General features: G+C 37.0%; 2 protein-coding genes across 2 annotated transcripts; one reads left to right on the top strand and one right to left on the bottom strand.

Moving 5' to 3' along the window:
* Nucleotides 1-344: 344 nt before the first annotated feature.
* On the bottom strand, nt 345-1004 carry LOC136254470 (sushi, nidogen and EGF-like domain-containing protein 1). Its single transcript, XM_066047197.1, has 3 exons — nt 813-1004; nt 476-754; nt 345-407 (listed from the first exon to the last, which is right to left on the bottom strand). Exons 1-3 carry the CDS (start codon nt 1002-1004, stop codon nt 345-347), a joined length of 534 nt encoding a protein of 177 aa, XP_065903269.1.
* An 18943-nt stretch (nt 1005-19947) lies between these two features.
* On the top strand, nt 19948-22146 carry LOC136254381 (histone-lysine N-methyltransferase PRDM7-like). Its single transcript, XM_066047107.1, has 5 exons — nt 19948-20165; nt 20391-20519; nt 21476-21756; nt 21810-22049; nt 22102-22146. Exons 1-5 carry the CDS (start codon nt 20108-20110, stop codon nt 22144-22146), a joined length of 753 nt encoding a protein of 250 aa, XP_065903179.1. The 5' UTR covers nt 19948-20107.
* Nucleotides 22147-22382: the final 236 nt, after the last annotated feature.

The following is a 22382-nucleotide window of genomic DNA, read 5'->3' as shown; positions in this document are numbered from 1 at the left end:
CCTGAATTTTCATCAGGCCATAGAATTTCCCCATCAGCATACAAGAATATTACAAATGACAGTATCTCATCTGTGACAAGTACACACTGGAATGTGCTGGTTACCTGCAGTGACAATTTTAAAAATTGTTTAATTTATAGAAAATAAGCTATAGCAAATTTGAGGGTAGCTATTCCCTTATTCCATAACTAGAAATAATAATAACATGCCCTCTGAGCCATACTACTACCAAATGATTTTGGCAGTCTAATGACTCTAATCTGGGACATTATTACTCGGCAGGCTTATACTAGCAGGTTCAATATCAAACAACTAAGACAACCTTCTCTACTGCCATTATTATATTATAATAATTCACACATACAGTTATGCACGGTCAGCAACTCATGATCATTACTACATGATGTCTGTATATGTTTGATAATTTTCACCTTTTATTTAATTTATATTTTAATGAAAACACTTTACAACATACCTCAGTAGGACCACTAAAATATTCAACATGATCCCAAGTTGAAATGAACAGATCAGTAGCATTAAAAACACTTTGTAGTGAAAAGGCATTTCTGATCTCTTCACTGGATCTAGATAGTAGTTCTGTTGAATTACTTAGACGATACCAAGCTGTACCACCATCACGGGTGTCAACATCACCCCAGAATGGAGCAATCAATTGGACATCATTTAGTGGAAATGGATCTGGTGTATAATCGCTTACTCCTCTGCTAAAGCTTATGACACCATTTGTGTTTACCTATAACATTAGCAATAGTTACAGCACACGTGTAACTACATACAACCATCACACTCACAAATAATGATAAGAAAGCTTCACCAAAAAATAGGAACTGCTTCTGTAGAGTGATACTTGGTGAAAAATTATCATCACCATGAGGTACTTGAGCATCGGGTTCTGTGGCTCCAAAGGGATAAAACTGATCCAAAGGAATACACAAGGAAGTTCTTAGAAAGAACAGTAGAAGGACTCCACTTAGTCTGATCATTCAGTATACCTTACTCAAATAAGTTAACATTTAAATGGAAAAGTCACAATTGGTTTGTTACTTTTATAGTGTAGATGATTCAAATTCTCTAGAAACAAGTTCTCTAGAAACTGCTTAGAAATTCATGATGATTGAAATTTCTCTAGAAACAAGAGGCCATATATATGCTGTATATTGAGGACACAGATCAAATCATACATTCCTAGTACTTAATAATTTGCTGTGATAACAATCATTTCCTTAGATAGAAGGAAAAACAATTTGACTACACCTAGTAATATACTCAGTTGTCATGGTGGAGCTAATGAAATCAACAACATTAATTTTGATCAAGATGGTCCCGTAAAAGTTAATTTTTAGAACATGGCAACATGCACACATACATATAATAATGGTCTGTTACAGGGATTACTGAAGGGAGTGGAGTTGTGCATTGCATTTGTACACCAACAAGCATATTCAGTGCATATTACAATTACTATTGTCTGATTTATTCCGGTCTATACATCATTCTGCAATATCAGATTCACAACAAACTCAATAGGAAACATGCATTTAGCTACCACTACAGGAAGGTGGTGTCAAAGGATCGGTAAGGGTTAGTTGTATAGTTATAAAACATACATTGAAAAGGCAATGTGGCAGCATGCAGCAGTCCAAGAATATAGCCTGGGTGAATGCCAGATACATGCAATTAATGTTATTCACAATAGCTGCAATGTTGTACCTAATAACCTAAAACACATCATATGTGACCGGATTTGCGAAAAGGTACCTTTTTCACACACAAAATTTGACCCATTTTTTGAACTTTAAAGCTTCACAACTATTTTATCATGGCATATAATTGCTTGAAAGTTTCAATGAATGTAGTTACATTATCTGGCTACATTTTGATACTAAGAGCAAGTTAATCAGTATAAGGAATCAAGTGTTACATCATTTTGTTCGCTGGTATGTCAAATGTGTGGAAAAGGTACCTTTTCGCAAATCCGGTCACATATCAACCTTGTAATTTGTGACATCATACAACACAAAATGACATAAAATGTGACCGGGCCGGCAAAAATAGGGCATGTGGGCACATTAAAATTGCCTACTTTTTTCAAAACTTTAACTTTGTATTCCATGACTCTGTGGCCATGAAATTTTCAGCACTTTACAATACAAGTTATAGAATGAAAATATTCTATCCCATGCAGTACTGAGATATGACATGTTATGTGATGGGGTGTAGTTTGTGCCCACATGCCCTATTTTTGCAGGCCCGGTCACAAATTATGACAAGGTTATGATCTTTCCGCTCTTCCTCCTTGGCTATCTGGAATAGCTGGTTTTTACTCTGAATTGCAGTAATAATAATACAGTGTAGTTCCTTTTACCACATGTATGTGTATGTATAAATTAATTTTGTGCATTAGTAATGTCATTTCCCATTCAGTTTGCAGATATAGCACTTTAACTATGTAAAATAGAGTAAAATTATCAACACAAGAACTTCAAATAATAATGTTCTATGGTTGAAGTGTGAATTAATGTAGTTCCCTCATGTACATGATGATCTTTATTAGCTAGCTAATTCTCAGGAAATATAAACGCATATACATGATTGTCTCAATTATAATAATGCTATGATATGTCTTCAGGTTTGTGGCCTATTTATTTGTATGGGTACATACAGAAACATCAAGTTTCTGATGTTAAATACACATCCAGCCATATTATAATTATGCTGCAAGATTTGTGACTGCAGACTTTCACCTCACATCTCAATCACTTGGTTAGGCTTCCTTGAAACATCACCGGGAAACTTACCATGCCATAATATTCTACACAATGTATACATAACTATCACCTTCCTACAATGGTTACCGCAAGCACAAGAGATCATACCTACAAAGATTTAGACACATACAAGCCCACCTAGATGTTTCTTTGCACTGCTATTGAACATTTAAAATGTAGAGCATACAGTTTACCACTAGCTATAGTTATTAAAGCAGTAGATGGCTTTAAGAATATTTATTAAAACCCCAGCTACTCTGTGTACTGTATAGAACTGTTTCTATCTGTGCATAAAATACTGGGCCTGAGGTTTGCACAATATTTATAAATAAATAATATGTTACTTGACATCATTAGCTTGTATTCTTATCTCATTCAATGCGTTGGCAAAGTCAAGACAAATCATTGGACATTAAATGCATGGTTATTAAATCGCATGAGGATAAGGTCTAGTGACATACTTATAGAATTTTAAACATTATAGGAAATCATGTACACGCATCATTAAACCAGCACTGAGGAAATTAAGAGATTTCCTGCTTCAGGAAATATGGCATAAAAATGTCCTTTAGTGGTTGTCAGGTTTTCTGTTCCAGGAATTTCCTTCTGACTTCCTCCTACAGAACTTCATATAGCATGTATATCATTCACCTATAAGGTACCAGGCACATAATATTTCAGACGCATCCACCACAATGCAGTGTGTCATCTTGTTATGGCACTTTGATCTACGCATTCCTTGGTGGATGATTGAGGAAATTTCTACCAGAGAAAGTGATGGCATACTTAGATGAAACACGTGGCTTCATGTCATGCTGTATATAGAGTGTTTGCATTTGAAGGAGTTGTAGCAGCTGTAGCTACCCTGCTACTATTGTGGGTGATGTGCAAGGCTAATGAAAGATGAAATGGATAATTCCATTCTGCTGGTGTGAGTCATGTGACATGCAGTTGTCTGAATTTGCTAGCTACCACTAAAAATGAACATCAAAAAGCAGCCACTGATTCTGACTGATTCTGTTGTTCATGTTACAGTCGCTTTTATTTGCTAAGCATGTGTAATGCATTTGAGTGTGGAAGCAAGTTACTTGTGATATGCTAGTGTTTTATGATTAAAACTACATGTGTGCAATATCTGGCTATGTAGTGACATAATTGGCTTATAATTAATTGCATCATCACCATACCAAGCTTTAACTATATTTAATCATACAGGAAAGAAACCAATACCTAGCTATGGTAGTAAAGCAGTAGCAAACCATTGTTGTTGTAGTAGTAAAGCATTTGCCAACCGTACACATCTAAGGCCTTATACAGGAGAAAAGCCATACCAATATCATTATTGTAGTACAGAATAAACCTTTCATCTATGAGCATATTTAAGAGCAAAGACAACAGAGAAACCATATACATGCTACTGAATAAAGTCATCCTACCATGTGCATGCATGTCATAGCTTTGTTTTTTTTTTTGTTTTTATCTCAAGTATAGTATTTTATACTGTTTGTATTTTAAATCGTCTGGTGTTGATACTACAGTACATCGACTTCATATGTTATGAAATACAGGTAAAGGCAAAGCCTGTATACCCGATCAATGCATTAACATTATACAAAACTAAATCCATATACTTAATTCTGATTACTTTTAGTCTGAAATGCAAGCCTTTGTAGTATCTACTTGTATATTACCATATTAAATATTTCCTCATATCTTTTCACCTAGCTTCTTGTGCTCACTGTCAAACAAAGTTTCTGAGTAATGATATTGATTTGAAAGCAGGTCATAGTGCTAATCCACAAGTGTTCAAGTGTGGAAAATGTGAAGAAGTGTTTACTACATTGCATGATCAGCCTTCAGTATCATATCAGGAGACAATGAACAAAAGTATGATTCTCTGACTGTAAGAAAAGTGGATGATACAACCAACCATTAAGGCATCTGATGACACAAAGTTCTACAAATGTCAATTATTGTAGTAGTAAAGCATATGTAACACCCAGTAACCTACAAATACAATTATAAGTTCATGCAGGAGAGAAGCCATTAGCATTTCCCACTCCAGTAAATCTACAAAGACATGTAAGAGCCTATAGGAGAGAAGCCATGAGCAAATTAATAACTGAAACAGATGAATCCTGCATGACTGTACTGTGGTACAAACCAATCAATGTTAAGTACACACACACACACACACACACACACACACACACACACACACACACACACACACACACACACACACACACACACACACACACACACACACACACACACACACACACACACACACACACACACGCACGCACGCACTTGGAAGGTGTCCAATGGATGCTGAAGAATCTCACAACCAATCATCAATGGCCATGTCGAGGGTGGGTAGTTATACACTTATGCCTTGTGCTCTCTTAAAAAACTGTTGGCAAGTGTCACAATGGAAGGGTTTAGATTGAGACTGTGGTCCAGCCAGAAAATTCTCCAACTTAATCATTTCCATAGAAATCTGTCTTGACTGAGCTTGATGGTATATACCATGAGTAACTAGCTAAGGCCCCTATTTGGTGATTATTAGTTTCTCATCCACCGCCCGAACCCTTCTTAAGCTACCGCATGGTAAGCCATTATTTACTCTGTGCATGCTCAGAAGAACACGTGATACCAAACTGATATAATTTTTTGTTGATGAACACTACAATGCGCTATATTTTGCCAGGAGAACTGTTGTTTTCCTTAGCAAATTGCTGCAGTACCAGTTGCAATCGTGTTCTATATATATCGACTTCATCAAAGCAGGCTTTCAGTTGACTGTCGAAAAACAGTCAGTGGCGATCACGAAAAGTAGAATCAGCTGGTGAAGGAAATGTTTGTAGTAAGAAAGGAAGACAATTTGGACAAGGTCTGTACATCAGTGTGTTAATATTATAAAATAATGGTATAATGGTAATACCCTCCCGCCCGCATCATAATAATTAGAAAGGCTGGATGAGAAACTAATAATCACCAAATAGGGGCCTAATGAAAAAGTTCTTAAAATCCTGTTTAACTTTAAAGGTCCACTGAAATGGTAAAATGGACTTTGGCTATTATTAATCCTTGCTATTAGTGGGATAGCTTGGTACATGTGATTTAGTCAGATTTTGTTTTGTTTAGTAGATATAACACATTTTATAGTGTTTTGTGGTTTGTCAATTATTTTACGTCATTCGCATCAGACAAAGAAACTTTATTAGTACACGTGAGGTGCCACAGAAGCGTCCATGTACAGCTAGATTCGATTTAGTTTCACTTCATATCTAGCATAACAGCTTAAAACATGGTAAGAACTTGTAGTGCAAGCAGTTACAAGCCAGTAAGCGACTTTACGCTGGTCTCAGCTTGTGATGAAGAACGCTCGAGAACGCCGCCTGTCACAGGGACCGTAAATTAACAGTACAGTAGTCGAAACACGTCTGAGTTTGTTTCTTAGATGTTTTGAATGCATTGAGGGGTCAAATACAGCAGATGGAGGTAAAGAAACGCGAGGAAAAACAATTTCAATAGCGCCACTGGCCAGACATCATCTTCGCACTACTGATTATCCCTACCAGACAGAGAAGCGACTCAGGAAAGTGTAACCATAGATTATATACGCCCCCCATGGTGTAACATAGATACCATTGTTTGTTTCATAGTACTGCTAACCCAGCTTTGTAAACAAATCGAACCATAGATAGTTGATCGAACTAATCTTACTTCAGTGAGGCGTAATGAAGCGTGAGCTTCAATAGTGCAAAGCACACAGGTCGAGCTGCTACAGGCGTACAACTCCGCTATTGTTTTCCAGCAGAGCATTCAAGTAATCTTGGAACACCATGGAGTTGAAAAGGAGAGCTTGGTATTGTCACCTGCACGTTAGACTCACTGGTTTATCTCACCTCAGTTTCCCATTGCAAAGTGTGTAATAACAGTATTTCCGGTTCTTTGTCTTGCGTCACAACGTGACGTAACTAGACTTTGTGGCTAAATATCTTGGTATAACAGTATAATTGAATTATTAAAAAGGTGTTTTTGTGCACTGCATGATACAAACAACTTATTTATTCAACAAAATGACAAGTGAATTTTCCATTTCAGTGGACCTTTAACATGCCATCTTAATTTCACACCATGGGCAGGTCATGTCTCAGGCAGCCATCCAAAATCTTTTTTGGTGTACGAGCATCAGACATAATGTGTAACATGATCCAACCACTAGCCAAGCTTAACAGAATGCCAACTGACAGATCAGACCCTTGCATACTGTACCAAAACGTTCAACCAACTGACTAGTAGTGATGTGCTGCGCCCACTGCACAGCCTTCCAGTTCCCATAATACATACATCTAATACAGCAATGATGAAGAGTCTCTAATATTTACCTAGCTATGTGGGATCCCATGTCTCTGCACTGTACAAAAGATACCAAGCACTACAGATTGATAGATCAATCGTTTAGTTTCCAAACTAAAGTTGCGAACCAGAAACACAGAATTGCAAAAACTTTGGAAGCCTGTGCAATCTGGCAATTAACACCTCGGACCTTGGAAGAGAGCCATCCAGTGGATGATGCTCTAGTTGAAGAATCCGCATTAGATCAGCGGTGACCATGTCGAGGACGAGTAGTTATGCATTTGTGTCCAGCTATATCCTGGCTTCTTCTAAAAGACTTTTGGCAGGTCTGACAGTGAAAAGAGTTAGGTTCAGAATGTGGTGCAGCTAACAAATTTTTGATTCCTCAATTAATTGCTTCCATAATTCTCCACCTTGAGCTTGCTGGTACCATAACAGTCATTGACTGAAAAGTTCTTTAATTAAGTCCTGTATAACTTTATCTCACCACCGCTTAGTTTCACACCATGAGCTGGTCGTGCCCTTGAGAGCCATCCAAACAGAATCCTCTTTGGTATGCGATTATCAGGCATCAAGCCACATGTCTACTTGTGAGGACACTAGAGAACTTTCATCATCTCTGCATTAGATACAATATGGGTATTGAACATGCTGTACAGTGGGCAAAGCATATTATTGCCACTGCTCAATTGGTTGAACGTTTTGGTATGTGTGAGTCTGCTAGTATTCTGTTAAGTTTGAGTAGACTTAGATGGTTGGGACATAAGGCGCGCATGCCTGATGATTGCATACCAAAGAGGAGTCTGTTTGGATGGCTCCCAAGGGCACAACCAGCTCATGGTGTGAAACTACATTGGCAAGATAAAGTTCGACTGGACTTAATTAAAGAACTTTCCAATCAATGACTTTTGATGGTAGCAGTAAGCTCAAAATGGAGAATTATGGAAGCAATTAATTGAGGAACGGAAAATTTGTTAGCTAGAAGCACAAGGGCTGTCCACGTATGTTCCAGCTATGCCAGACTACTTCACTTCTACACACAAGGTTTCAGTGTCCCGCGTAGTTGACAGTAGTCTACTCCGTACATAGCATGTACCATTCCACAAGTAGTCCATTTTCTTGTGGCAAGCAGTATCTCATCTGCAACAGAGAACAGCTTATTAGCTGAGCTTTGAGAATATGTGTATTCCAATATGTTGGTGCACTAACATGTACACCCAGTGATGGAAGCCGTACTGTGCTTGACTGATAGCTGTTACAGTATGCAAGGAAGGATAAAAGTAAAATAAAATGTATGGGCATCAAGATGCCAAGATATCTAGATGCCTAGTTGTGCCGTAGTGCAGTAGCCACTTTTCTGCTGCCCTAGAATAAACACATCAGCCATTAAGCAGGCAGGCAGTAGAAAATTCTGTCAAATAATTTTTGTGTAAAAAATATCTGTAGCAACTTGACGAAAACATTTCTAGTCAATCTTTTGGGCTTGATTTTACCCAACCAATACTGTCTCTGTCTCATGTCATCATGAGGGGAAGTCAAGGCAGGTTTTGTCTAATCGGGTGATGGGTGATGTCTAATCATGGTCCATGCCTAAAGCTTCATTGTCCCTACTATACAAACAATCATACTGCATAATGATTATTGCAGCCATTTCTCAACCACCTTCAACTTTTTATCACATTAGCTTTACTTTGAAGGTATGACATTTGAATAGTATCAAGACTCTTAGCCAAACCCCTTCAAAATGACAGTTGATAACTGATGATACCACACACAGAAACTCATACTGGAGAGAAACCTCATTGTTGCCAGTATTGCAATGAATCATTGAAGCACAAAAGCCAACTGAAACGGCATTTACCAACTCATACAAGGGAGAAGCCCAACCAATGTCAGTATTGCGGTGAATCATTCAGAGACTTCAACATCACTTGTTAACTTATTCAGGAGGAAATCCCTACCGATACCACCACTACCTATACACTAGACTGCACACTGCAAGAACTCATAGAAATGAATAGCCTTATAAGTGCAATCATTGCAGTAAAAAGTTCAAGCAGTCAACTGTCCTTATACTACTGTAGAACTCACACAGCTAGGCGAAAAACCATACCAATGCCAATATTGCCAAAAAGGGTTTTGCAGCAAACACTAATTTGAAGGTACATCAAAAATACTCACCATTTACATACAAGCCCATTTAAATACTCAACAATGGAAAGAATTTGTGCAGCTGTCCACATTGCCATGAGACATTTACTGATTTACACACAAGTCTTTACTAAACAAATATACCTATGGATTCACAGCAGAGAAACATTCTACCATTTCTAGTATAATTTATTGTGATGATGTCTAGTGATCTTGGAATACACTTAAAAGTCTCATTCGGGAGGAAAGTTTTACAACTGTCGGGATTGTAGTAAGCCGTTCCGAACAGCTTACACCCTGCAATGTAATATGAGAACTCATACAAGAGAGAAAGTTTTTAAGTGTGAACATTGTTTGCAACAAGTAATGGACTTGATTGAAAACACATACAGGAGCAAAGTCCTACCAGTGCCAATACTGTCAAAAACAATTTAGAGACAACTCCAGTTTAAATGGAGATTTAAGAATTCATAAAGGAGAACAGCCATATACCGGTTTGCTTACAGACTCTTCTATCAATAAGAACTCATACTGGAGAGAACCCTTACCAATGCCAGTACTGACACAAAGTATTTGCAATGAATAACACACTAAAGAATCGTTTGAAACTTCATAGTAGAGAAAATACAGTAAAACCCTACCAATGTCAATGTTGTAGTAAAGGATTTACACTCTGAATAGACATACGTATGAAGGTCTGTAGTTGATGTTAACACAAACTGACATACTTATACGATTAAAGTATTGTAGTTTCTTTTCCGTTTAGGCACATTTTGGTTACCTAACCTGTAGCAAACTTTATTGCATACACCCTGCAATATTAATGATCAAATCAAATATTTCTTTAATAATGGTAGTAATATACAGTAGCTTGAAATTGTGATGAAACTGTACTGATAATAGCTATGACTATGGTGCTGATAGTATTCAGATCAAGGGTGGCTCCAGGTTCCAAGTATGCACACTGAAATCTAGGGATGTCTGGCAGTATGCATGTTCCCCAGGAAATTTTGGGATTGAATCTGCTAACAATTTTCACCATTAATTTTTTAAGACATTACAGTATGTTAGGAATTTAGCAGTTTCTGGAAACCTCAGAAACCCCCTTGGGTCTGCCCAGGTCTTCCCTGTAGCCTAGAGACCATAGACTCTGTCTAACCATGTAGCTAGCTAGCTAGCTACAATACTGAGCTAGGCTATGGCATGAGTCTGGCTGAGCGTGTAATCCTGCATAGCCTATAGACGGGTTGCCTATTTAGGGCGTGTCCCTTGTGTAACGCGAGAAAACGCGACTTTCCGTTTTACGCATGATTACAATGTTGGTCAAGAAGTCAACAAAAAACCCATTTTTTAAAATAGTTTGACAAACGTTTTTGATTCTTCAAAGGTACAAGGTGAGTTAAAATCAGCCAGTCTATCATTCTAAGTAGTAGCAAAGTCTTACAAAGAATGTTTTCAGCGAGTTTTATCGCTTTCCAAAAACCCGAGATTGAGAGAAAATCATCTTCTCGCTCAGCCTTCACCTTACACGCTGGATATGTTATAGCTCGAACTTTTCTCTATAACATACTTTCTGTTCTGAAGGCTGGCTAACTCTTGCTTGCTAAGGGGCATTTGGGGCAAATTCCCCTCCCCCCCTCAGTTGCTTGTGGAGGAGCCAGTCATATATTTCTGATTAAAATAGCTAGCTAGCTAGCTAGCTACTAAACTTTGTCAGCCAAGATCAGTTTATAAACTCATGAAAATAAGCACATTTTACTAGCATTTATTACAAATTCACTTGAAAGCAAAGCGAACCAAAGTAAAAATAGCTCTGAAATCGTCACCCAACACCTTCGTGCATACTAAGCGCCTCTAAAAATAATTATCGTGTTGCTGTTGTATAAGACATTCAGTGCCATTTAATGACTTCACAACCATCTGAAAAAGGCCAAAATGGCAAAAACAACAGTGAGACACTAGTAAGAGGTGACTATTTGCTACTTCAAAAATGCAGCACTGAACTAGAGAATCTGGCTCTCTCCAACCATCGCTACAACTTGGCCTGTTTGTGCCCCTCCCCTTGCCAGCAGCTCCTGGATCCGCCCCTGATACAAATGCACGGCTGGAGAAAACGAGCGGCTTTAAAAACCACCAAAACGGAAGTATGAGGTTTAGTCGCGGTTTGAGGAGAATTAAGAACAGGAAAACATCTGAGACTCGAGACCCTGACCAAAGTGCTTGTGAGTGAATGAAAAGGATTACAAGAAAGGCAAGACCATAAGGGTACACAGTAGCAATAGCTATTTCGTTTGTACAAGTGGTGAGGCTGATTTCTCGTGATTTCTGTACCACAATTAACAGATACCGTCATCACAAACCAACTATGCTGTCTTTTGAACTAGCTGCTATATACAAGCTCCTTAACTTTCACCTAAAGTTGCACTGTCCGGCTCCTCAGTAGTAACCTTCAATAAGCGCCATGCAATTCTTACAAAAGAATAATTATTACTATTAGAGGCGCCTGTCAACTTGGTGTGGGAATAATAATAAATGCTTGATTATTTATTATTAATTACTAGGCAGACAGTACAGCTGATGTGCCTAGCATGTAAAATCAACAATAGTGCAGTGCATGTTACAATCAATAAGAGTACGTACGCTACAATTACCTATTATTATGTACTCTTGCAATTACTAATTTTGAACAAATGTATGATGTGTTACATAAAAAAAAGTTAGCTATAGTGCGTATGTTACAATTACTAAATAAAGTATGGTATAGATGTACATACCTCCTGAGTGGAGTATTGTCATACATATCTAAATCGTGTGTGATTGTGTATACATTGGTTGTTACTTACAGGTATATATGTGTGTATGTAACTATGCAATTTGTCTTGAAATTTTCTTCGTTCTTAATTAACCAAATTTCTTGGTAGAGTGTTCCAGAGTCTGCATGATTGCTGATGGTATAAAGGAGTATTTGTATGCATCCACTCTTGTGTAAGGTCGCATCAAGTGACCACATGTATAATGATGTATTACTGGTATATGTTTTATTAAGGCTTTACAGCACAAGTGCTGAAGGTCTGTAGGACACCTGGTCCTACAGCCTGTTTAAAGTTGGTACAGAAAGTATGTTTGAAAAGGTGGAGAAAGGAGAAAAAATCCTTGACTGGACCTAGGCAGCCTCGAACCTGCAGCCATCCAATTAACGCTTGAATGCTTACAGGAGTCTGCCAGGTGGTCAGGATGTTTTCCCCTTGTCAATGTCATGTATATGTATCCAAGGAACTCTAGAGAGTGACTTATTATCTCAAAGTACCCCATGTGGAACCAACTGGATATTAGTTTATTTATTAAGGCTTTACAGCACAAGTTTCATATTATCATCAAAATCTATGTCATTTATCATATAAATCATAACCAATTTTGTATCTGTCCTTCTACTTTGCAAACTAGGCCAACCCAAGAGAAACCCATCATATCAGTATCTGTCATCCTTATTTAGTACAAACCTTGCTGACCGTCTTTGTACCATCTCAAGGTAATACCCCAGTATGTTAGGGTATATTATCTATGGTGTAGGTAATATAATTACCATTCTTCTGGAATGATTTCATCTTTAATATAACTATTCACTTGATAGCTATACATACGTTCAAAATTATATAATGCCATGGCACTACAGTTGTGTAACAATTGGAAATATGGCACATAATGCCGCATGTAAAGAAATCATAAGTCACATACCTTTTGCATCTCCACTCATAACATTGCTGTATGACTAGTGACGTCGTTCACACTTGGTACTTCTGATCAGTGCCTCTCTCGTGTTACAACACATGGACATGAATTGTTGATCCTATAGTTTACCTCAAAGTTTATACCTAAAGTATTTTATAAATAAATTATTGAAATTACTCGAAAGTTGCTTAGTACATTTAGTCATGCACCTCAATAAAAATACAGATAGATTTCTGGTCTGAATTCAAATCACTGTGTTACCTAACCGAGTATTCAATGGTTGGCCACAGCATTACAATAATATGTATGTACTTTAACTAAGACAATAATCCATAATCCCTAGTGGTGATGTTGGCACTTGCTTTGTGACATAGTAACGCACCTATAGTTTCATGGTTATTGTAAGCCCTATGTTGATTGTTCCAGCACAAGATGGCATGTTTTGTGCAACTTCCATCAGACTACAGGATCAAAAGACAGTCCATAAAAACTTATGTATTTTGATAGTTGTGCGAAATGTATGTACGTAGAATTGAGTATGCACGGTGTATGACTTTCCCTTAATATGTTGTATCTGACACATATTTTCACAAAATAATGCAATATGCTCTGTTTTTTTCAGTTAACACCAAAAACATTTTCCATGAAATAATAATTAGAGTCAAGCACATTAAACAATCAGACTCTAGGTGAGCACTGCATGCATGCACACACTACTGTACTTGTTTACTACTTGTATGAAATCAGAAATTTGATAAGTGGCCAGTAGCTTTCCATGATTTCCAGATACTTATGGAATTCCAGCAGACTTCCATTAAGTTTACGTATGCAGAACTAGGTACTTACCATGATTTGCAGACATTTTTGTTACAAGAAGAACTTTAGTCAGCGCTACTTTCGACACCAAGTTGCAATGTTGTGGAATTCATTGCCATCTAGTTTATTTAATGATATTAGTAATTTAGTGATGGTCTGCTCCAGCACCTTAATGACATGTCTTGAATTGTTCTGATTGTAGTTGTAATGTGTGTTGTGTGTAGTATTGTATATATGGTGTTGCTATGTATAGGTATGTGTGTGTTGTGTCTTTTGTGCAGAAGAACGAATACTGTGAGTTTAAATAAATAGTCAGTAGCTCTAAGCATAGAACCATTAAAATTTCATACACAATTTCAAGAAGTGGCAGACCTCTCACATTACTCATGGTTGGTAGGCACAAATGTATGTTTGAAAAAGAAACAGGTAGAAATTAAAGTTTGAAACAATTCTTTTGCTACAGATCATCTTCATATTTGTGACAAAAAACACAAAGCTAGTACATTACATGATTATAGATCATTCTTCTACATAAATACTTACTGTTGGTACCCACACATAGCTATGCTGCTTTTTGTCATTACGTTGCTGCATGCATTTAAAATGTAGTTTAGCAATGTAATAGTACCACTAACTTTACTATGCAGGAGCAAGGAGAGCAACCAAAGCCAACAGCTTAGGCCCGAGTCAAATATGCTCCAAACCAACAAAAAAATCCTGACCCCTTTGGATTTTCATGAAATTTGGCATAGACATGGACCAAGAGTTCATAATATTTGTATGGGGGAGAGTGTCTAACTCTCAGTATGGCCTGTACAAACACCCTGCGTAAAGTTCACCAAAGTTCACATCAAATCAACACCTTCACTGGGGATAGAAAACTGTTGATTGGTGTTGATTAGTGTTGATGAAGGCAAAGCCTTTGTTCTGAAGTAAGGCTGAGCTGTTACTTTATGCAGGGTGTTTGGTGAATGCATTTAAGTTAGACACTCTCCGCCATACAAATATTATGAACTCTTGCATGGACTCTATCAAGAAACTTTCTCACACCAAATTTTTTACCATTCAAAGTCTGAGTTGGGGGTAACGCGTTACGTAATTATATTACTTTTACAGTAACGAGTAATATAACGTGTTACATGACAAAGTAGTGAGTAATATGTAACGGATATTACTTCTGGAAATTGTAACGAATGTAATGCATTACTTCCTTTTAAGGCGCATTGTATCCAGGAACGTGATTGATTGCATTTTGGGTCCAGACAAGACTGGAGATAGCGTTATAGGCATGGACAAAGAATGATAGTGTATGAGGAGTACCCTTGAGGCCAAGATACAACAACAAAGTATATATATATTTGTGGCTGAACTACACCAGAGAAACACGTGTCTCGCTCGTGTCACTTGTAGTTGTAGACTGGTAGCTAGCTTGTATTTAGAAGGTTGGACTTACTTTATAGTTTGTAACGAACAATTGCAATATGCAATATTATTACTAGTTACAGCCCTCAGAGTAGCAAGTAATATGTAACTCGTTTCTTTTTTCAGTAAGTAATATGTAACTACATCGCGTAAAAGTAATGAGTAATGTGTAACTAGTTACATTTTTAGTGTAACGACCCCAACTCTGTTCAAAGTTCATTAGTAAATATTACAGCAGCTTACGTAGGTTTAATAAAATGACCATAACTTTGTCAGTGATTGTCACGGAACTTCCTGTTTAGATTTGTGGAATGCTTATTAAATGCTAAAAAATTTTAATAATGGCTGTGTGCACTGTTAAAACGTATTAGCATTAACATCATTGCAGCCATTTCTTGGCCACCACCTTTGATTTCACAACATTTTTCACCCAGGCTTTCTAAAGCCGCATCATTTTTCCACAGCTTGGCTGTTTTTGTATGGATTATAATTACTTAAAGGAAAAGGTCAAACCACAAAAATGTGACATTTTCCTTTGATCTTAGCTTTTCAAAAACGGAAGAGGGCACTGCTGATAATGAAGTAAAAAGTGTCCAGGGAACCTTAACATCCTTCAAAGTCTATTAAGATGTTACTTCATATACAATCTGTGATGAAGACTTATTTAGCATGTGAAGTAACTTAACTAACTTGACATGTGTCCCACTCAGTGACATCATTTCATCTAATACCACAACAACAGCAGAATCCACCATCACAAGAAGATCTCACACGAATAATATTTTAGTTCCATTTGCAAGAACAGACATTTATCAGCACTCGTTCGGACCTAATGCTTGTAATATCTGGAATAACTTACCTAATCACATCAAAGAAATTACCAACAATTTAAGAATCAAATTAATCAATTGTAATTGCATAAATCTTCCCACCCCCTGTGTAAAGTCTTCGCTTGCGAAGTTGACACAGTAATAATAATAATAAATAAATAATGTAGTTTTAAACAGAACCTGTACCTAACAACCAGGTTAGTGTGCAAATGCATGAGCATTTCATCATGAACATTTCAAATGAAATCTAGCCTCGTTTGACTTGGAATCCACAAACGTTTAGTGTATACTGTACGTATTATCACATATATCATATTTACATACATATGATAAAACCAGTTCTCCTAGATCACTGTGGAATGGGATACATTGATATCCTATATTGTTCGTCTTTCTAAGTATTATAGCTGAGTTGTGGTATGATTATATAGGTGGATGTGCCTTTCAAAAAGCTACAGCAACTGATTGGCTGATCTATTAAAGTAGTAGTCAGTTAGCCTGATTGTTTCATTAGAGTATTTCAACTCCTTAAAACCGATTAATTATACTAACAGTGATTAAACAAATACTTTTAAGTACAATAGTACTTAATAAGTAGGGATCAGTAAGAAATAATACGGCTTCGTAATTTTGGTACTCTTAAAAAAAACAGCCTTGCAACAAATTTTACCCAAAAAACCACCTGGAATGCATTAGTACTGTTGTAATGATGCTGTACCTTGGTTAAACGAAGCGAAAAGTCGAATGATTCAATGTACAGTGAATTTAAAAGATTTGAGATTTACCTACATTTCATCTTCCTGCCGTAAGACCCAGTAGCGAAAGGTGTATGGCTCCAGAAATTTCAGACAGCCAAGGTAATGACAGTGGATTCACGAATCTGTTGTTTCGATTACGTTTTGTCTGCTGCACCATGCTGTTCATTATTCAAGCCTTTCTTGTTCTTCACGAAAGATAATTGATAGTTGTGATGCTTGATCATTGCAGCATGCGTCAGTGCCTGAACATGTAGGTTAGTAGTCAAGGAGTCATCTCTAGCATTTATTAATGCTGTATAGTTGTTTTGTAATCTTACCGGATTAGTTATTTATGAGGTAATTATGTCTTTCACATAGGCATAGCTAGCACCTTGTGGTGGGGGGGGTTAGACAATGGTAAAGATAAAATGGTGGTTGAATATGTAAAGCATGTGAGAAAGCCTGCTAAACTAGGGAGTCTCCCCAGAAAAAAATTTAAAACTAATGCTCTGAAATTGAATTTCAGTGTATTTTTACAGTAAAATCATGTCAGTAGTGTATACTTACTTGTGTAGGTTACCTTTATGTCCAATACAAACAACACCACTTTGTTCGAGGTGTCGAAAGGTCAGAAATGTATGGAAATGTATTTAGAAAGGTGGAAATTTATTTTGAAATATGTAGAAAGGTGGAAATTTGCATCCTCAAAGTTCAATTTTCAACATTTTGTTGATGAGATGTATAGTGAAGGACCCCTCGGGAGCTTGCCTGATACAGTCAACCACGGTTTAAAAACTATCTGAAACTTTGTTGTTGGCTACTTGCACCGGAGATGTTCTGGAAGGTAAGGAATTCGTGTAAAATGTGTGAAAAATTTGGTACATATAGCTTCAACCATTGGCGAGCTACAACACACTAAATAATTAAAACCAGCATTACTCATATTTTTAAATAGGCGATAAGATCGGTTTTCCCAGACTGGGTCACTTATGGCTAGCTAGCTAGCAGGGCATAAAAGTAAACAAACTAGCTATTTTAAAAAAATAATAATTTAAAAGGAAGTAGGGATTGATATAATACACATGCTACAAAAAGTATAAGGAAACAAGCTCAAAAATGTTACAGCTGCAATGAGACCAATCCACGCAACAAAAAGTAAGGAAACAAGATTAGATGGTTACTTGCTAAAATTAGACACATTTTAATCCCTACTTTTGGCTAATTTGGTGGTCTCATTTCAAGATGATAGCCAAAAGTAGGTGGGGTCTATTCTACGGAATGGAATGGAATGGTGGACTAAACTACGGAACAGAATGCTTTCTCAAATTAAAGCTTGCAGCTTACCACTGCTGAAACTGTCCTTACAAGTTATCGGCGGACCTCCATCGGGTGATCAAACATATCCTTAAGAAAGATAGAAACAATTTATGGATTGATTTTGTCACTTGTCATTAGGAACAAAACGGGATTAGCTGTCTCAGTGATTGTTCTCCTCCCTGATATGCCAAGCAGTGCTCTCGATTACATGACTGAGGCGAGTTTGTTACTGCAATGTACAGTATAGCTGATTGGATATCAGTTAATTGTTTCTGTTGATATTGACAAGCTACACGTATTTAGAAGGCCAACCAATTTCATCAGTTTCAGAGTACAATCACAGTAAAATGTCCACAAAGAAATTATCTCCAAGAAACCAGAAAGACACTGGTGATAGGAGAAGGCTAGTTGATCACGACTATTCAATCTAACTTAAGTATAATAGCTATGTGGTTGAGTGAGTGAGGTACCATTTTCAGAATGTTCAGACCACTGTTACCAATGTGAGATGCATGGATTCATCAAATTTTAGTTGCAATGAACTAGAATTTTAATGACAGGCTGAATTTTTATCTCAGTAAAGGAAAATCTTACTGAGTCATTAACTGCAAATACCCAAGCCTTATATACGTAATTATAATTATGTACTAATTAATATATGTGCCACTTAATTATCATAAAGTATGTACTAATTACAAGTACACTTGAGTTTGATGTGGTGTTTCATAAAAGTATCAAGTACACTTGAGTTTGATGTTCTTCTTGTTGGTGTTTCTGACTGACCAAAAACTTCTATAACCAGGAATCTTTTAGACAGCACTGTCAAAGATGATTTATTAATGTGTGAGGTTTTGGGTTTCAAGACTTTAAATAACCAAAAGTAAACTTACTGTGCATATCATAATTGCTTAATTCACTCTTGAGCCTGTGCAGAACCGATCAATTTTTTCTCAGTCAATAGAAATCCTAGATGAGAGTCTTACATCATATTTCTACGTATTTACAGTACCTATATTGTACAACTTCACAAATGAAGAAAACCATACAGACAAATTAATAAAATTAATACAATTACAATATGGAAAATTGATGTGAGTTAGAGTTTTTTGGCGAGGTTAGATATATAGTATGAAAGCAAAATTGTAGATAGAAAAAAATGAAGAGACTGAGCCGGGTCTTGTTGGGGTTGGAGGTTTAAAAAGTGGTAATTTCTTGTTCTTTAATGTGTTGCAAAGTGGGTGTACAAATCAAATATGAAATAGCTAGTAATACTTAGAATAGGTATATTAGCTCACTGCATATTCTGGTTATATTAAATTATAAATAAATTTCCAACTTATTTGTGACTAAAACTAATTTGATTCACACATCTCGTAAAATCAAACTAACACCACCAGTGCATGGGTAGTTCAACATCACTCAAACTACTGGAGGTTGGTTTTTAAAGGAGCTGTGTTTACTGGGTGGTGTGGCAAACTCAAATGGCGACTTCTGGCCTTGGTAAAAACCTGGCTGGACAAGAATCAGGTGGATGGCCTGCTACAGTTGACCAAATAATTTTTGTACTGATTCTGTTACATATCAGCTACTATGGATCCAGTATATAGCCCTGGACTTTATTTGTAGTGCCCCTCCATTTTGTCTATCTCTCCACCACCCACCACCTCCTTCCCTTTTTGGGCAGTCATGGTACTAGTTTGCTCATCCAACTTGTCAGATTATCTATCTTATTATGCAGAAAACTGTACGGGAATGCTCTAAATTGGTGCAATTCTGGTGTAAATTTCATATGCAGGCTCACTAAGTTATAATGTGGCAAATGTGCAATTTGGATTGGTTATCCACATTTAACTATGATGACTACAGTTGTCTTTGTTGTAGTGTTTCATTGCTTTCAGTACCCCTGCACAAAGTCAGCTAAGTTGCATATATCTACAAAGAAATCACAATGGCCAGGCCTCATTGTAAAGATGATGATTTGGATTGGACTTCTGAAAAATCTGAAGGTGAGCTGCATAATATTCTCCACAAAAGTGTAGTGATGAACTAATTAATAATCTTTTGGATATACGTACCTACAAGATACTCTAATAGAACAGTCACTTAGTACTTATCACACTACTCTTTGGGTTTGTTTTTCAAGAGCTATCTAATATTAAATTTGTGTTCTTTTGTAGTATCATTTCTATTATGCATAGTACAAGTCAAATACATACGTAAATTCCATTCAGATGTTGAGTGTGTTCCACTGAAAAAGTATCCCAAAAGAACGGCCACAGTGAGACCGCCTTATAATTATGGAGACATCAGTGATGATGATAATGATGATGATGGTAGCTGCAGTGACAATAGCAGTGAAGGTGATCAAACTTGTAAGAATATACGTGATCAGATTTGCGAAAAGTGGTCTTCCATGCACATCCAATTCTATGAACCTGGAAGACCATAACTCTGAAGAAACATATTAACCTGAAAATTTCTCCAGCCATGTTATGTTGGTGCTCACCACTGACAAAAGTTCAAGTCATTAACCATTTCTAATCTGAAGTTATGAGTAGTCAACTTCGGGAAATTGGATGTGTGTGGAAGGCCCCTTTTCACAGATCCGGTCACATATAATTACCACAGTCAACTGTATACTTTATTGTCTTCTCCCACTTCATGTGAAAGAGGCTAAGGCTTTTGTAAATACATGTATGTGTGTGCAACTCAGTGAGAAAAATGCACACCTAGTCAAAATGCTAGCTATGCAAAGTTTTTTATGCCTAGTAATATCAGTACACTTGTTGTCTATTTCCACTGGCCAAAAAGTAGGTCACTGCTGTTAACACCAATCAATATAAGAACAAAAACATAATAATTATATATAAAACATTGGCAAAAGCTGAATACAGGTGTGTACCTATAAACACTGAGGTAACACTGACAGCCACCTCCCTCCTATATTTTCTGCCTTGAAAATGCACGTCAAAAGGTTATTTTACTATTAAGGAAGAAGAAAGAACCTATACACTCAATGAAAACCAAAGTTTAGCTAAAACCATAACACTAACTGAGGTTTGTATGTTAAGCATCATGATATCTTTCACTGTAGCTAACTTTTTGGTGAGTTTAATGGGTTGGCCTGCCTGTGCTCCAATTTCCTTGAACTCATCAAAAAGTTGCTTTCATACAGTAATTATATTGGACAGTGTTGACAGCTTGTGGTAACACTTATTCTGACACCAACAATAATTGGTGTTGATGGTAACTGTGAAAAAAGCAAGTTCAGTCACAGCAAGCAAGTGTGATTATATGATTTGCATGTTTTTTCTAGTTTGTGATGGACGTAGTATACCACACCTTGATGACAGTCCAGTACATGGTCCTCTAATACCATTGGATGAATCCCAGGGGTGGGACCAAGACTCAAAATTCTTTACCAGTGTACCAGTACCACTACAAATAACAGTGAAGATGTCCTCTATTATGAATGCTGGCAAGGGAGTGTTTGCCAAAGAGTTTATACCCAGAAGGACTAGGATTGGTCCTTACAAGGGAGAGGTGGTAAAGAAACAAGATATAACTGATGAAACTGATACAAGTTACTTCTGGGAGGTACATACATGCATGAGTAACACTGTGAAAACGGATTAAGTTTCTGTTATTAGATTAGGAGGAGTAGTTCTGAGTCATACTACATTGATGGCAAGAATGAGGAACATGCTAGTTGGTTGAGATTTATCAATTGTGCTAGAAATGAAGAAGAACAGAATTTATTATCATTCCAATACCAGGGTAATATTTACTGCTACACCTTTAAGGATATTCTACCAGGCACAGAACTATTAGTATGGTATGGCGAGCAGTATGTCAAACAATTGGGACTACCAGTGGACCATATATTACTAGTAAGAGTTGTACACCAGTTGTGATGAGGTAGTGATATTCTCACTACTGCAGATTAGAAACTTTTCACCTGCTGGTACAGGACTAGGTCAACAATAACAGAAGGAATGCATTGCTAGTATAATATATAACATAAGCTGGGATACAAACATCCACGGATGCTTGTGTTAAATTGTTATGCCCTGACAAATATCTCTAGGTGGCACTTTTTAATTAGCACAGGCCTGTAACCGGGGGGAGAGGGGGGGGGGGGGGTCGAGTGGTTCGGATGAACCCACCTCCAGGATTAATACCACTGATTTTAAAAAAAAGTTTTATAAGATGGCGTATAAGAC

This window comes from Dysidea avara, chromosome 1, assembly GCF_963678975.1.
Source record: "Dysidea avara chromosome 1, odDysAvar1.4, whole genome shotgun sequence".
NCBI lineage: Eukaryota > Metazoa > Porifera > Demospongiae > Dictyoceratida > Dysideidae > Dysidea > Dysidea avara.
This window is presented reverse-complemented; position numbering and strand designations above follow the sequence as displayed.

What these genes read in the sequence shown, in the direction of transcription:
- LOC136254470 (XM_066047197.1), bottom strand. Translation starts at nt 1,004, where the DNA reads ATGATCAGACTAAGTGGAGTCCTTCTACTGTTCTTTCTAAGAACTTCC. An exon ending in AAGCTTTCTTATCATTATTT is followed by an intron (nt 755 to 812) that starts GTGAGTGTGATG and finishes CTAATGTTATAG; the next exon opens with GTAAACACAAATGGTGTCAT. An exon ending in ATTTTAGTGGTCCTACTGAG is followed by an intron (nt 408 to 475) that starts GTATGTTGTAAA and finishes AAACATATACAG; the next exon opens with ACATCATGTAGTAATGATCA.
- LOC136254381 (XM_066047107.1), top strand. Translation starts at nt 20,108, where the DNA reads ATGGCCAGGCCTCATTGTAAAGATGATGATTTGGATTGGACTTCTGAA. An exon ending in GACTTCTGAAAAATCTGAAG is followed by an intron (nt 20,166 to 20,390) that starts GTGAGCTGCATA and finishes AATTCCATTCAG; the next exon opens with ATGTTGAGTGTGTTCCACTG. An exon ending in ATACAAGTTACTTCTGGGAG is followed by an intron (nt 21,757 to 21,809) that starts GTACATACATGC and finishes TTCTGTTATTAG; the next exon opens with ATTAGGAGGAGTAGTTCTGA.